Genomic DNA, 14,759 nt, shown 5'->3' on the forward strand with positions numbered 1-14,759 from the left:
CTGAAGTTGGGGGATTTGAGTTCTTCAGTACTGATCTATTCAGTCACTTAATGTCTTATCAGTCTAAGTTGCTCACTAAGCTGTATAAGCATTTGTATCTAGATTCAGAACAAAGTTGATACCTATCTTTAGTTAATCTGGTTGGGTTCATTTTTGGTTGGAGAAAGTTTGCAGATTTAGGTTGACTGATGGTATTCATGAATAAGTATTGAATTATTGTGTTCATGCGACAATAGCTTTTCAAAGGAAAAGCTTTGAACTTCGTTCGAAGATATCTCTGGCTCAAATCACTGGCCTGGTCTATATCTGCAGTTAATAGATTTGCATTTCTTCCATAGACAAGAATTAGAAGCAATCTTGTGAAAACAGTAAATAAACTGCATTAGAGAAATAAGATGCATGAAGGTTGGGTGGAACAACTTCAAAGACTAGATATCAGGAAGTGCTTTTTAAAGATTTATGTAAATATTTTATTCCTTTGGGGATTTTTTTCTGTGAAAAAGACTTTACATACATAATGTAAAAATGAGCCATCTCGCTTCACAGTGGGAGGGGAAACTACAGGCTAACTTTGTGGATGAAAATGATGAATTGTGAAGGTTTCTCAACCCACCATCTGGGTCCAGCCTCTGTTATGCCACTGCCGACTTTTAATGGGAAGAAACAGAAGAGACTTAAATCTTCTTTAACCTTAATGTCATGCTGTCTATACTTTACATTCAAACTAACTAGTTCTTTTTATTTCCCCCACTTATTGCAGTACAGTGTGCTCATCCTGACTGAAAGTGATTTTGAGCAGACCATAGCCACAGGGCTGACATTTGTGAAGTTTTTTGCACCCTGGTAAGTAATGTGTTCATTTAGCAGTTATTAGTGAAGGGAACATAGGTTGGGTCAAAAGGATCAAACAGGTTAAGTTTATTCAGAGCTCTAATCCGTGTGTGGGCGAGGACCCACTCTTGTTATGTTTCATAGCAGCTGTAGGGAATACCTTTTCACTGTGGGAGGTGAAAAGGAGCCAAAATTATATGTTGTTGATGCTGTCCCATTGTCTGACGAGAACGTGTGGTGTTATGAAAATGCTCTGTGAAGCGTGGGAGAGGGATGCTACACTGGCAGTGGCTTCTCTCTTGGGAAATGTCTCATTTGTAAAGGATTGTTTTCTCAAAGATGAAAGTGTAACCAAGCTGAGGAAGTACACTCTCTCTAATGCCAGGGTTTCCAGTTGCTGCTTATTTTCCTGCCACAGCAGAAGAGGGTTAAAAGGAAGATCCCAAGTGAACAACTGATAATCTTTAGTGCTTGGTTTTCATTATTGAGCAAGGAAATGTATGTTTTGACTAGAGGTTAGACCTCATGGAATGCAGGGAGAACTAGCCAACATACAAGACATTGGTTCGGCTGCATTTACAATACTGTGTACAGTTCTGGTTGCCACATTACCAAAAGGATGTGGACGCTTTGGAGAGTGTGCGGAGAAGCTTAACGAGGATGTTGCCTGGTTTGGAAGTTGCAAGCTATGAAGAAAGATTTGGGTAGGTTAGGTTTATTTTCATTAAGAAAAAAGGAGATTGAGGGGGCGACCTGATTGAGATTTACAAAATCATGAAGGGTATAGACAGGGTGGATCGAGACAAGCTTTTTCCCAGGGTGAAGGATTCAATAACAAGGTCACGCTTTCAAGGTGAGAGATGGAAAGTTTAAGGGGGATACACGTGGCAAGTACTTCACACAGAGGGTGGTGGGCATCTGGAACGCGTTGCCAGCAGAGGTGGTAGAAGCAGACACAGTAAATTCATTTAAGATGTGTCTGGACAAATGCATGAGTAGGTGGGGAGCAGAGGGATACAGATGCTTAGGAATTGACCGACAGGATTAGACCGTACATTTGGATCGGCTCAGGCTTGGCGGGCCGAAGGGCCTCTTCCTGGGCTGTAAATGTTCTTTGTTCTGTTCTTGGTTCTTTGTTCTATTTGGATACAGAACTGGCTTGAAGGTGGGGAACACTGCTCAAACTATACAATCTACCCTTTCTTTGTGCATTCTAACTAAATTGGCTCAGCTTGGAATGGCAAGCAGCTGAGAAGAACTTGTTTGAATTCTTAACTGGAGACCTTCAGCCTTCAAACATGCAATTTAGGAGCAGCAGTAAGTCTTCCTGGGCCCCGGAGTTTGTTCCACCATGAAATAAGATGTTGGTTGATTTGTTTGCCCCATTCCTGCCTACCTCTGATAGATTCTTGATAAACATGAGGTTGAAAGGCTATCTATCTATGTTTCTTAAAAATCTGTTAATCACTCTACTTCCATTAGCCTTTGAGGAAGAAAGTTCCAAAGACACTCAATCTGCTGTGAAGCAGAGAAGGGGGTGTGGGGGGGGGGGATTCCTAATCTGTTTTGAAAGGGCAACCCCATTTGTTTTAAAACCGTGATGCTCAGTTCTAGATTCTCCTACCTTGTCAAGATCATTCTTATACATCTAGTGGATAAAAGCCTAGCCAATCTGATCATCCCCATTCCAGGTATTGGTCTAGTAAACCTTCTGAACCATTGCCAATGCATTTATATCCATCCTTAAATGGAGAAAACCAATATTACATACAATGGTCCAAATATGCTCTCACCAATGCACTGTAAAATTGGAGCATTGCTCCCTAATTTTATATTAAATTCACTTGTAATAAACAATAACATTCTACGAGATTTCCTAATTAATTGCTGTATCTGCATACTGTGATTTGTGTGCTAGCATTCTGTATTTCAGAGACCTGCATCCTCTCCATGATTTAATTTGTATGCTTCTTAATTATTCTTCCTGCTGAAATGGACCATTTCACATTTTCCCCACATACTTCACTTGACCGGTCTTTGCCCACTCATATAACCTATCTATATCATTTTGTAGCCTCCTTCTGCCTTTTTAACTTGCTTTCATACCTACCTTTTGTGTTGTCGTCATCCTTATGAAGAGAAAGAGATTTGATGACTAAGAACATATGAACTCAAGGCAAAGGTAGACCATTTGGACACTCAGGCCTGCTCTGGCATTCACTAACATCACTGATCTGTTTGTTTCAATCTACCCCCAGTAACCTTGGATTCTGGTTTGGTGGGGAATTAATTGTCTGCTGCCTTAAAGATATTCCGTGATCTCGCTTCCACCACCTTCTGAGGCAGACTGTTCCAAAGTTGCATACAGTTCTCAGGGAAAACAAACATTTCACCTGTCCTCAAAGTCAACACTCAATTTTAAAACAGTCCCCCTAGTTTAGATTAGATTCCCTATAGCATGGAAACAGGCCCTTCAGCCCAACCAGTCCACACCGCCCCTCTAAAGAGTAACCCATTTCCCTCTGACTAATGCGCCTAACACTATGGGCAATTTACCATGGCCAATTCACCTCAGCTGCACATCTTTGGACTGTGAGAGGAAACCCATGCAGACACGAGGAGAATGTACAAACTCCACACAGACAGTTGCCTGACCTTGGCCCTGTGAGGCAATAGTGCTAGCCACTGTGCCGCCACTTAACCACAAAAGGAGACATCCTTCCCATGTCCATCTTGTGAAGACCACTCCGATATTTCAGTTGAGTCTCCCCTCATGCTTCTAAACTTCACATCCTGTACAGCCTATCTTATTGGGATCGTATTATAGACCCCCCCCCCCCCCTTTCCCCACTGTGGGATCCACTTCTGTCTTTGAGCCAGAAAATCTCCACCTGGAACTGCTCAGTCAATCCAGCACTGCATGGTTGAGAGCACTCCCTTGGCAGGCAGTTATGTATTGGCAGGAGCTGTGTGCAAGTTGGACTGTGAGGGTGACAGAAAGGAGAACCAGTAGTACACTGGCAATGAGATGTGCTGCAAAGATTAATAAAACTTGTCAACTGAAAAGAGTAGTGTGTAATGAAAAGTTTTTAACCAAACTTCTGACTGTTACTTTAGGCATACAGTGAGGGAACATAATGTTACACTTACCTTTTATAGTTACTTTGACCAATCTGTTCTTCTTTATAATTAACAATATTAAAAAATCCCAAATCATTTCTTGAATGTAGGCTGTTAGGCACAGCAAGTTTCTCTCTTTATCATTCCTCTGACTCATGGAGAGAATGGTACAGTTTTTGTTCTAAAATTTTCTATTAGGTCCTGTAAATAACCAGGACAAAAACAGAAATTGCTGGTGAGACTCAACAGGTCTGGTGGCATCGACGGGGAGAAAGCTGAGCCAAACGTTTTGAATCCAGTGACTTTTGATGAAAAGATACATAACTAGTTCAGATGTTAAAAAGGTTAAAGCAAGATGGGAAATTGGAGTCACATATTTAAGCTAAAAGTACTCTGACAGCAGAAAAATGCACTGTGCATGACAAAAATACACAGAGAAGCTTGCTGTTTAGTGGTACTTTCTGGGTTTCAAGTGAAATGATGCCAGACCTCAGTCTCTCGTTTGAAAAAGGTCCAATAACTCTTCCACATGCACTGAATTATATCCTTGGAGCTGAAATAGATCATCTTATGAAGAATCATGAAGAGAGTCTGAAGATCCTGCTGGAAGCTCCAGCAATATCCTGCAAACACTGACTGACTAGCCAGTTAATGTCCTTTCACTGGTAATTAGTGGGGGAGCACTGATGCCTCAGACACTAGTGGAGTGCCATTCTCTTGAGCTACCAGGATATTGTCAATATTTGCCTTCACGGGTAGAATTAAACAAAGATGTTGCAGTCCCCCACAACTGCAGAGTCACAGACTTGATTTGTTAGCTTCGGTGTAATTGCAAGACTTGAGAAACTTAGATTGAGAATCACTCAGCAGAAGCCCCACATACTGTTGCAGTTTACCTCATAGTGATTACAAATGGTGCTTATGGGAAAGTAAGAGGTGTGGGAGACCATGATTGCACACCAGCTGCTGCTAATCTCAATGGCATTGGCATCAGTCTTCTGAGCAGCCTATGTATTTCATAAATGTGATGCTCAATTATATTGAGCGAGAATTTGGCCCTCCAATACTGTGTGCCCTCGAGTAAAAGGTGACCCCCTATTTTGGCCAGAAAATCTGGAATTTTCCACATCTCGTATTGAAGTTGACCTTAGTTCTTCATCGATAATAGATCAACATTTGTGAGGCAATGTATTATCTTGTACATAACTATTACCGTGAGGTAATGAATTTTTTTTTCATAAAATTCACCAATTTGGCACAAAGGTTTAAGACACATCCGGTCAGAGTCCAGTGACAATTTTCCCTTGTGTGTAGTTCAGCTGAGCCCCATTCCCCTGTGGCACTTATGGAATGCAGTCATAAGGATGGGATTTTGAACTTTAAGCCATCTGCACGACAGTGCACCATCAAATTACTGTAATTTGCTTTTCTTACCCTTTTATTCATTTTAGAGATCAAGCAGGCTTCTGCTAATGATACAGTATTTTGGACTGTAGGATGAATTTCTGCCCTTAAAGTATCCATGTAATAGTCCTCCCATAAAATTAAAAGTAGTTTAAAAAAATTAGACTTTTGCATCAGTATGTACAAAAAATGTTGATCAAATGACAACAAAGTCTCTGAATAAAGCAGTTTTCTGCACAAGCAGCCGGACAGTTATATCTTCTCCAGAGTGCAATGCAGCATCTTGACCATCAGAGAATTCAATACGATCCTTTAAGTAATGTTTTTGCATTTGTTAGGATTTCTCTTCTGCTGTGGGTGAACTCTTTCTTTCGGAAAAAAGATGTTGCAGGTGCCTTGGAGCAGTGTCAATACTTTCAGGGCCCTCCAAACCTGCTCACTAATTCACAGTAAAAGCTAAGCACTTGGCAGAAGGTTGATACTTCAACACTAAGTACTGCACCCATAAGCCCAACACACTAATTGTATCAACAGGTGTGGCCATTGTAAGAGTTTGGCACCGACCTGGGAGGAACTTGCCAAGCAGGAGTTTCCTGGTTTAAGTGATATCAAAATCGCAGAAGTGGACTGTACTCAACAGCGCTCCCTCTGCAATCAGTTCTCGGTGAGTACAAAACTATTACCCAGAGATGTTGAAAACTAGTAAATGGTGGAAAAATGTGAAAGGAAAGTTTTCCATGTAGTTCAAAGCAGCAATGTTGAAATCAGAGTTTTGGAAAACATTATAAGCTTTATTTGATTTTGAGATACATTAGCAAATGCTGTAAAATACAAGCTAGTCAAGGCTAACTTTCATACACTGGTTGGGGATACTGTTCAGTGCCATGAAGACTATCCATCAGTAAGACCTGCTCACTGATAGTCTGTTGCATATAAAACATCAGGTCTAGTACAGGCTGCCATTGAATTGTTAATTGCTACTCAGAAGTAGGGAGTGAATCAATGCTTTTTGGTTTGAAACTACATGGACAATATTGTAAGATGACAGCCCTCTTCCCTGTCATCTTCCTCCTTGTAAAAGTTTTGGTTCCAGGAGTGAGGAGCCTTGGATGTGAAATTAGATTGAAGTTAGGACTATTTTCCTTAGAGAAGGTAGAGGAAATTTGATCGACACATTCAAAAATCATGAGGGGCCCATACAGAATTCACTGTTCCTACTCATGAATGGATCATGAATATTAAAAGTAAATGACAAAATAAGCAAAATGACAAAGACTTTTCTCATGCAGTGAATGGGTAGGGTGTGAAATGCACTGGCCAAGTCTTGGAAACAAGTCCAATTGATGCATTCAGAAAGGAATTAGCCTTAACTAAAAAGAGAAAATGAGTAGTTACAATGGAAAGGCAGGAGAATGTTGTATTGCCCATTGAAGAGTTAGTGCAGAGAGGGCTTCCTGTCTTGTAACGTTTCTTTCTTTTCCTTTCATTTAAAAACTAGAATATATCCATCTAGAACCCAAAACATCCCTGAAAAATAACTTGTTTGCAAGCGGTCTTAGTGCTTTGTCTCTGTCGGGGAGGTCTTGTTCTATATTTATTAAGCCAATAGAGACACTTACTTTTGTGCTAATTTGTTAGTGTTGTATTGCTGGTGTTCAAGGTGGAAACTGTTTAAGTGAACAGGAGAAAGTTATTTTGATGAAAGTGCAGTAGTTCTGGGTAACATTGGGATATCAGTTAATTCTCCAGGATATTATACTACTCAGTTTCTAATATTTAAAGAAAAGATCACAGAAACTTCTGTTTAACATAAATCCTATAAGAACATCTTACAAAATAAAGGGTAGTGATACCTCCATCAGCCTGTGCTCCATGCTATCTGACAATTACCATAAAATCTGATGAAGCAAAAGAGAACCAGCTTCATTTTATGTAGTCAAGCGAATATTATTAATTCAACACTAAATTGGGGGCCTTAAATTATTCACTACCTTTTCCTTTCTCTTGAATATCATTTTGCCTGCTTGAAATGAGCAGGATACTAGTGAAAGAGATAATCAAGAGGGTAGTTACCATTTTCGCTTTCTTTCTGAAGTATCAACCATGCCAGGATATAGTTTCAGCAGCATTGCTCACACTCAAGTCAAAGTGGCATTTGTGTGAATCATGACAATAGATGTTGGCAGGTTCTGATCACAAAGGGTCTCCATTTCCAGTATACGTTCCTAGATTGAAGTTGTAAACGAGGATTCCTTTGCTCATGAGCATAACTACCAAGAGATAATCTGAGATGTACTGGGAGTTGAGACAAAGACTACATTCTTGGCAGCAGATGCCATAATGTCAGTGTCAGTTTGTACAACTTTTTTATGATTGATCTAAGACAGCTGTAGGGCCAGGAGGAAGCTATTTAGGCCCAGGGAAATGGTTTAGCTCAGTTGGCTGGATTGTGGATTTACAGAGCAGTGTGACGCCAACAGCATGGGTTCTATTCCCTTCACTCGTTTGAGGTTACCATGAAGGGCACTGCTACTCAACCTCCTCCCTCTGGTGGCCCTCAGGTTAAATCACCAACAGTCACTTCGCTGTAATGAGAGAGCGGCCCAAATGGTCTGTAAGACTATGATGACACAACAACATTTAGGCCCATGAGTGTGTTATGCCAGTGAGATCATGGCTGATCTGCAATCAAACACTAACATCCTTTGATCTTGAATCAATTGCCTTTTGAGAAAGGCAGCCCTAGTTTTCTGCCCTATCTTCCACAAAGATTTGTTTCCTTATTTTATTTCAAAAAGACTGGTTTGTAATAGATCTGGTTTTAAACCATTTATTTTCCTGAGCCATAAGATGAAAATGGATAATCTAATTAAAGCCTTAACAACACTTACCTCTTCCCCAGCACCTTAAATTGAGTGTTAAGGCCCTCCATTAAGTTGAATTAAATACTTGTGGGTCAAAAATCTGTCTAACTCAATACTAAAATATGTTCAATGACTCAGCTTTCATTGAACTTCTCTTCTACAGACAGCAAGGATTAATGAACTTGTTAAATATGGTTAAATACAAGTGATTTGGACTTGGGTATGAAATAAAAAATATCAAATTCTAATTTACCTTAGATTAGGATATCACCGATTACAGAGGAACCTTGATTATCCAAATTTTGGATTATCCAGCAAGATTGAAAGGGTCCCGATGCTTGGCTAAACTGTTATCCACCATTCAGTTATCCGAAACACTCCTCTCGCCTGTGTCCTTCAGCTAATCGAGGTTCCTCTGTAGATAGTGAAAGTCTTAATGTTCCAAATGTGGTTCCCAACAATGATGTTGTCATCTATGATGTGGGGAAATGGTTAAAAACTAAAAATATAGTGGAAAAAATTCTCAATGGCATAGCAGGTTAGAAAGAAAGTCAAAGGTTGAAAAAGCAAAAGTGATTGTACGATGGCTATAAGCAAGACAACAAATTGGTAAGGCACATCTCACCAGGTTACAAGTACTGGGATGTAGTTTTTAATTCCAGATACTTAAATTTCACAGATTAGATCATATCAGGGATATGACGTTGCAGTCCTGCTGAGAAATTGGGAAATAGCATTATATTCCATACAATTAAATTCAACAATAAATTTTGAAGGGAAATCGAATACGCACTCAAGTCAGCATAGCAGTGGCTCATTTATAGAAATAGGTAATAAGGCAGTAATAATTTAGGATCAGAACAAGATGAGAAGCAAACATTGAATGCATCATCACAACTGACAACAACTAAATCAAGCATGCCACTTGTAGAGAAAATAGACAGTTAGAAAAACACAATATTGTACAGGCAGTAGGCACCAGTAGTTTCCTATTGTTTTAAAGCATAGGATAGAGTTTAACATTCATGGTTTATACATCCACCACTCTATAGCTTAATTTCCACTCAAGGTTTTCAGCCCATTTAGAGATTGTCTCTGATTTTAATTTCACATACAGCCCAGGATTCTTATCACTTAGTGCATCAATTGAACAAAAATCAGTCTGTTTACAAATTTTTAATTGACCGATGAGACAAGGGATACATTTAATATGGAGGTGGTAAGATTGTAGATTAGAAATACCCTTTTGTGTAAACATACACCATTTGCAGAGGATGAGACTGCTAGTCTACCAGGACTCTGTACCTCTAGCACCTGACTTCCTCCTCCCCAGGCCAGCCCAGTAATCTCATGGCTGAGTAAACAGTTGAGCGGAAGGTAAAATTGATGAAGATACCCCCTGGTATTCTCTCAGCTCAGAAGCCAGTCTAATGGAACTCTCTACTAGATATCTAGTATTATTTTTAATCAGTGCACTTTAGTAAAGGGTAAGAATTCAAACTTTCAAGATTTCCTTCCCCAGAAAATAGATTGACTAGAAGATTTTTTTACTCCTCTAGTTGGGTTTGTGGCCTTAAAAGGATCGAGTTAAAAATTTAAATAGGCAAAAGAGAGCTGACCAGATGTCACAGATACAACTGCACATGTGCAAGTGGTTCCCAGTGGTGTATTTGTATTGGGAACAGGCACTCTTATTGTGGGTAGGTGAATAAGAGGGAAAAAGAAAACTGTGTGTTTTTATTTTAAGGTCCGTGGTTATCCAACATTGCTGCTGTTCCGTGGTGGTCAGCAGTTAAGTGAATACAATGGAGCGAGAGATTTGGAAGCTCTTCACAACTACATCCTACAGCAAGCCAGGGATGAACTGTAAAACAAGTGTCTTTTTTGTCCAGCCACCACCTCGTGTCACTGTTTACAAATGTGTTTTTTTGATGTGTAAACTTCGTCATGGTCATCAACGTATTCCATAAAGGTTATTGCCAACTTACCAGCCTTCCAGAAGAAGAAGTTGGCTTCGCTTTCATCATATAGTGGTGCCTTCTAAGTATGTGGTAGTGAGTGGTGAGATCTTGCTTGTTTATCACCCCTATCTGCCATCTTTTAACACTTAAGTGGATGTGATTCATGTGTTGTTATCAGACAATCACAAGCTATCAAGTGTACCTGGTTAGTAATTACAGTACTGTGGGGAGAAAACTAAACAAGAATACCTCAGTGCATCTTCAAGCCACATTCATCTGCACAAGTTAGTAAAAAGGAAGCCAAGCCAGTTTATAACGAGTGATTGATAACATTTGTAGAGTGTGAAAGACTGAGACAACACATACTGATGTAAAGAAAACAAGAGTATGGGCAGTATCCATGTAGGGATTGTGTAATTGTCTTTCCCCTCAAAAAGCAACAGCAATTAAATGCCTTGTGAACAAAACTGGGTAAATGTAGCAGTTATCACATAATATGGTATTATGCTATATCCCCCTTTTGAGCTTTAATTTATGTGGTAAATAGCTCCAGAAACACACTGCTTTTAATTGAATTTATTTTAAAGAACTGGACCCTAGAGAAGTGAATGAGAGAGCTAACTTTTCATTTTATGCTAAGTTTTAAGTTGAAGAATTTCAAATGTAATGAATGCATCAAACATGCCAGATATCATTCAAGCTGGTTGCCATTGGCAAGGTAATTCTTGGAAAATAATAGTGAGTGTAGCCCCAAGATGCCAAACTGTATATTGTGTGAGCAAACTGCACAAAAAAAACCACTTGACTTTAACATCATTTATTGTTAGCATGTATGTATGGAGAATGAATTGTTCTTCAAGAGAGGCAGGGGAGCAGTAAGTGTGTGTGTGGTTGGCACTTAAATTTTTGTATAAAAAGAATCATTAAACAAATGTGGGATTATGTCAATAGTTTACACTACTTGGCAATTTCTAATAAAAATTTCTTAAAAATGATTGTCCAGAGTGCGTTTCATAAAAGTAATGTGCATGGTGTGCCTAAACCAGGGGCTGTGATGAAGTGGTCTTGCAGCTTTTCATAATGCTCAAATTTAGAACTGTAAAACTGTAACCGAAGTTTCTCCTGAACCCTGCACCTGGTCTTCTACCATCTTAAAAGCCAGTGGCTGCTAGCATCATCATTACAGCCCCTAGTTAAAAACACAGTTACCATAAAAACCCCAAAACAAATAAATTACATTTCTTATGAAAACTTTGTACAAAATATATTACAAAAGCCTTTTTAAGTAGAAACTTTTTAAAAAAATTGTAAACATTATTTACAGAGGTATTGCTCCAGGATGTATATCGCTATGCACTCAGGATATAGTTACTCTCCAGTAGTTTCAGGTCAAGATGAACTTTCTTGTCCTTTTAATGACAGCCACATGCTCTGACCACCATGTTCCTGTATTTTTTCAATATAACGTTTGAGCTGTCATCAAAGAAGAGGACTGAAATTGCATTCAGCTTAGTGGGAGCACAGCAGGGCTTGGGAATGTAGTCTGGGTTCATGAGGTGGACCTATCGTCAAAGAAATTCAAAAATGTTCAGATAGGTATGTGGTCAGATACATCCTGTAATATATTTATCTACTTTTGTCAAACTCTAGCAGCTAATGTGTGCTTTTCAATGCATTGTTTCACTCTCAATATCGTCGCAAATTCTGCATCTAGGCTGCGAAAGTAAAAAAAAAACTCTTAAAACGTACTCGACATTGGGAGGAATCTTGCCATCTGTCAAAGGTCAGTCCACAATTGTAAGGAATTATAACTACTGTTGCAGATGCAATTCAGGTGCCTGTTTTGAGAACCACAAAGGCTCACCAAGTAGTGTTATCACTGGATACAAGCACTGACTTGACAAACAAATGACACTGCTTGGCATAGGATAGGAAGAGAGACTTCCTGAGAAATACAGGACTATTTTCCCTGGTGCATCGTAGGTTAAGGGGTGACCTTATAAAAGGTTCATAAAATCATGAGGGACATGAATAGCCAAAGTCGTTTTTCAGGGAGTCCAAAACTAGAAGGCATAGGTTTTAGGCGAAGCTAAAGATATGAAAAGGGACCTAAGGGGCAGCCACTTCACACAGAAGGCGGTACGTGTATGGAAGAGCTGCCAGAGGTGTTGGTGGAGGCTGGTACAATTACAACATTTAAAATGCATCTCAATGATTACATGAATAGGAAGGGTTTAGAGGGATATGGATCAAATACTGTCAAATGGGACTAGATTAATTTAGAATATGTGGTTGGCATGGCTGAATTGGACTGAATGCTCTGTTTCTGTGCTGTAAAAGTCTATGACTAGAAGCAAATCCAGAAATACAGCTAATCGGTTTACAGAGGGGTTGGGATTGATTTTTTTAGTAGGAAATTATAACTTCTGATAACCCTAAACTATGTTTGTGGCCATGGATTGGGAGAGCTATTAGGATGACTAGGGAATCCAGAATTTATTTAGTAAGGTCATTCTGTTCATTGAAATGGCTTGTATTCTCTCATAAGAGGGGAAATCTCATTTTATTGCAGTACAGGTAGACAACTTTTATCCGAAATCCGAAAAGCTCACGTCCGAAGGCTTTTTTGTGAAGTTTTTTCTCATTAACAAACTTGTTTGGCTTTCAAGCAGGTAACCCAAGTTGACACCCTCTTGATGTGTGTCACTCAGCTGCGACATGGGGGGGGCAGCGTGACTCAGCACTGGCAGGCCTCAATTCTGTCTCAGGGCCCGATTTACTCAGGTGAATCTGCTCCTTTGGTAAGATTTTTTTAAAAATTGATTCACCAGTCACTTATTCTGAAATTCGGAAAATTCTGAATTCCGAAAACCAGCTGGTCCCGAGCATTTCGGATAGAGGATTGTGCATCTGTACTAACCACCAATTAAATTTCTCAACATTTACTTTGTAGTTGATATTTCCTGTCTTTCTGGCATCTTTTCGAAAAGTAAATATTAGATTTTTTAACCAATCCATATCTCACTAATCACCAAAACATCAAAAACTATAGCCCCATTTCTATTCATCGATTGTTTATTTTTACTTCTAATAGTTTCCTCTATCTTTCAGCTGTTCTGCTTCTGAAATCCTCATTCATGCCTTAAACACCCCTAAAACCTGACTGCTCAAACATTCTGCTCCCTACCTCCAAAATTCTACTCTTGATAAATCTTAGGAATCCAAAACTCTGCAGTTCCTTTCCTAGCTTGCTCCAAGAACTACTCACCCTGATGTAGTTGATTTGCAATGGTTTCCAGTTTGCCTATCTTGTTAGGATTCTCATTCTTGTTTTCCAATTCCTTAATGATCTCCCCCTGTTTCTGAACCTTTAGTGATATCTGTGCTTATCTAATGCCAGTCTTTTGGCAAGCAATTCTGGCTACTTTTTCAGCTGCTTAGACCCAAGCTCTGGCATTCTCTTTTTTTTTTCTTAAGAGACCTTTGACCTGACAGCTACTGTGGTTCAATGTCATTATGACACTGAAGTGCATTGGGACATGATATTTAATGAGGGTTTCTATAGAAATGTAAGCTGCAGCTGCTTTTTTTTTTTGATACCTCAATTTCACTCAGATTCAGTTGCTTACGATTCCAAGGTTGATTTGCCTTTCATTTTAAGTGTACAACCCTGGATTTTTTTCTGCAAAACGCATGAAAGAAATTCATCCAGGCCCTTTCCGCTGCACCATCAAGTTGCAAACCAACCTGACTTGGAAATACATAGTCGTTCCTTCAGTTGTTGCTGGGTCAAAATCCTACAATGTCCTCCAAAACCACATGGACCACTGTCATTCAAGGTAGCAGCTCATTACCACCTACAGGACAATTGGGATGGCCAATAAATGCCGGCTCAACCAGCAACATCCACATCCTGGCAACAAATTTAAAAAAAAAAAGCTGCTCCTCAAAATTCCCAACCATGCAAAACCATAGGCACTTGAGTCTGTGGTGAGAAAGTAACAAAATGAGAATCTCAAAATATTCGCTAAAGGGAAGACCAATGACCTGCTCAATTTCCTTTTGCATTTCATTGAAATGCAAGTTGACAGCATGCAATCATACACTCGATTGGACAAAACTTGCATGTGGCTCTCGTGCCTTCAATAACTTCCCCAGGGAAGCTGGGAAACTTGTTTCCTTGTCTCACTTTGGAACCCCTTTGTACTTCTAGGAGACTGGCTCACAGGGTAGTGGGTTGATTCTGGATTTTATCCGATTAAAAAATAAATTCCTTAGTGGACACAGCGGGGAGCAGAGCCCCGAGCAGGAGAATTCAGAATAATACGTCCTGGGTCCATAATTTGCAAGTGGAAACCTGAGGTGTAGAGGGGCCATTTCTCAAAGTAGAAATCCATATGGAGCTGCAAGGAAATGGAAAGGTAGCAGCAGCATGGGTAATTATCCCACCTGGGTTTGTCTTCATGCTAAAGTGTGAAGGGAGTGTGCACTGGCTGGACTGAAACATCTCAGGCCTCAGTTGACGCCAATGAACGAACTTTTGTGTCAATGGTGAAAGAAAATTGTCAACTTTAAACAC

At 39.7% G+C, this 14,759-nt stretch overlaps 2 protein-coding genes across 2 annotated transcripts in view; one reads left to right on the plus strand and one right to left on the minus strand.

The window, feature by feature from the left end:
* txndc5 (thioredoxin domain containing 5) overlaps positions 1-11,175 on the plus strand; it is a 31,945-nt gene extending 20,770 nt beyond the window's left edge. Inside the window, exons 8-10 of the mRNA XM_043688584.2 lie at positions 761-843; positions 5,890-6,019; positions 9,967-11,175. Coding sequence (XP_043544519.2) covers positions 761-843; positions 5,890-6,019; positions 9,967-10,089 — 336 coding nt within the window. The 3' untranslated portion in view covers positions 10,090-11,175. The remainder of the gene's footprint in view (positions 1-760; positions 844-5,889; positions 6,020-9,966) is intronic.
* Positions 6,126-14,759, minus strand: part of bmp6 (bone morphogenetic protein 6) — a 134,454-nt gene continuing 125,820 nt past the window's right edge. The window contains exon 7 of the mRNA XM_043688583.2: positions 6,126-11,742. Coding sequence (XP_043544518.2) covers positions 11,593-11,742 — 150 coding nt within the window. The 3' untranslated portion in view covers positions 6,126-11,592. The remainder of the gene's footprint in view (positions 11,743-14,759) is intronic.

Source organism: Chiloscyllium plagiosum, unplaced genomic scaffold (assembly GCF_037043375.1).
Source record: "Chiloscyllium plagiosum isolate Xiang-an unplaced genomic scaffold, Cpla_swu_hap1 HiC_scaffold_4, whole genome shotgun sequence".
NCBI lineage: Eukaryota > Metazoa > Chordata > Chondrichthyes > Orectolobiformes > Hemiscylliidae > Chiloscyllium > Chiloscyllium plagiosum.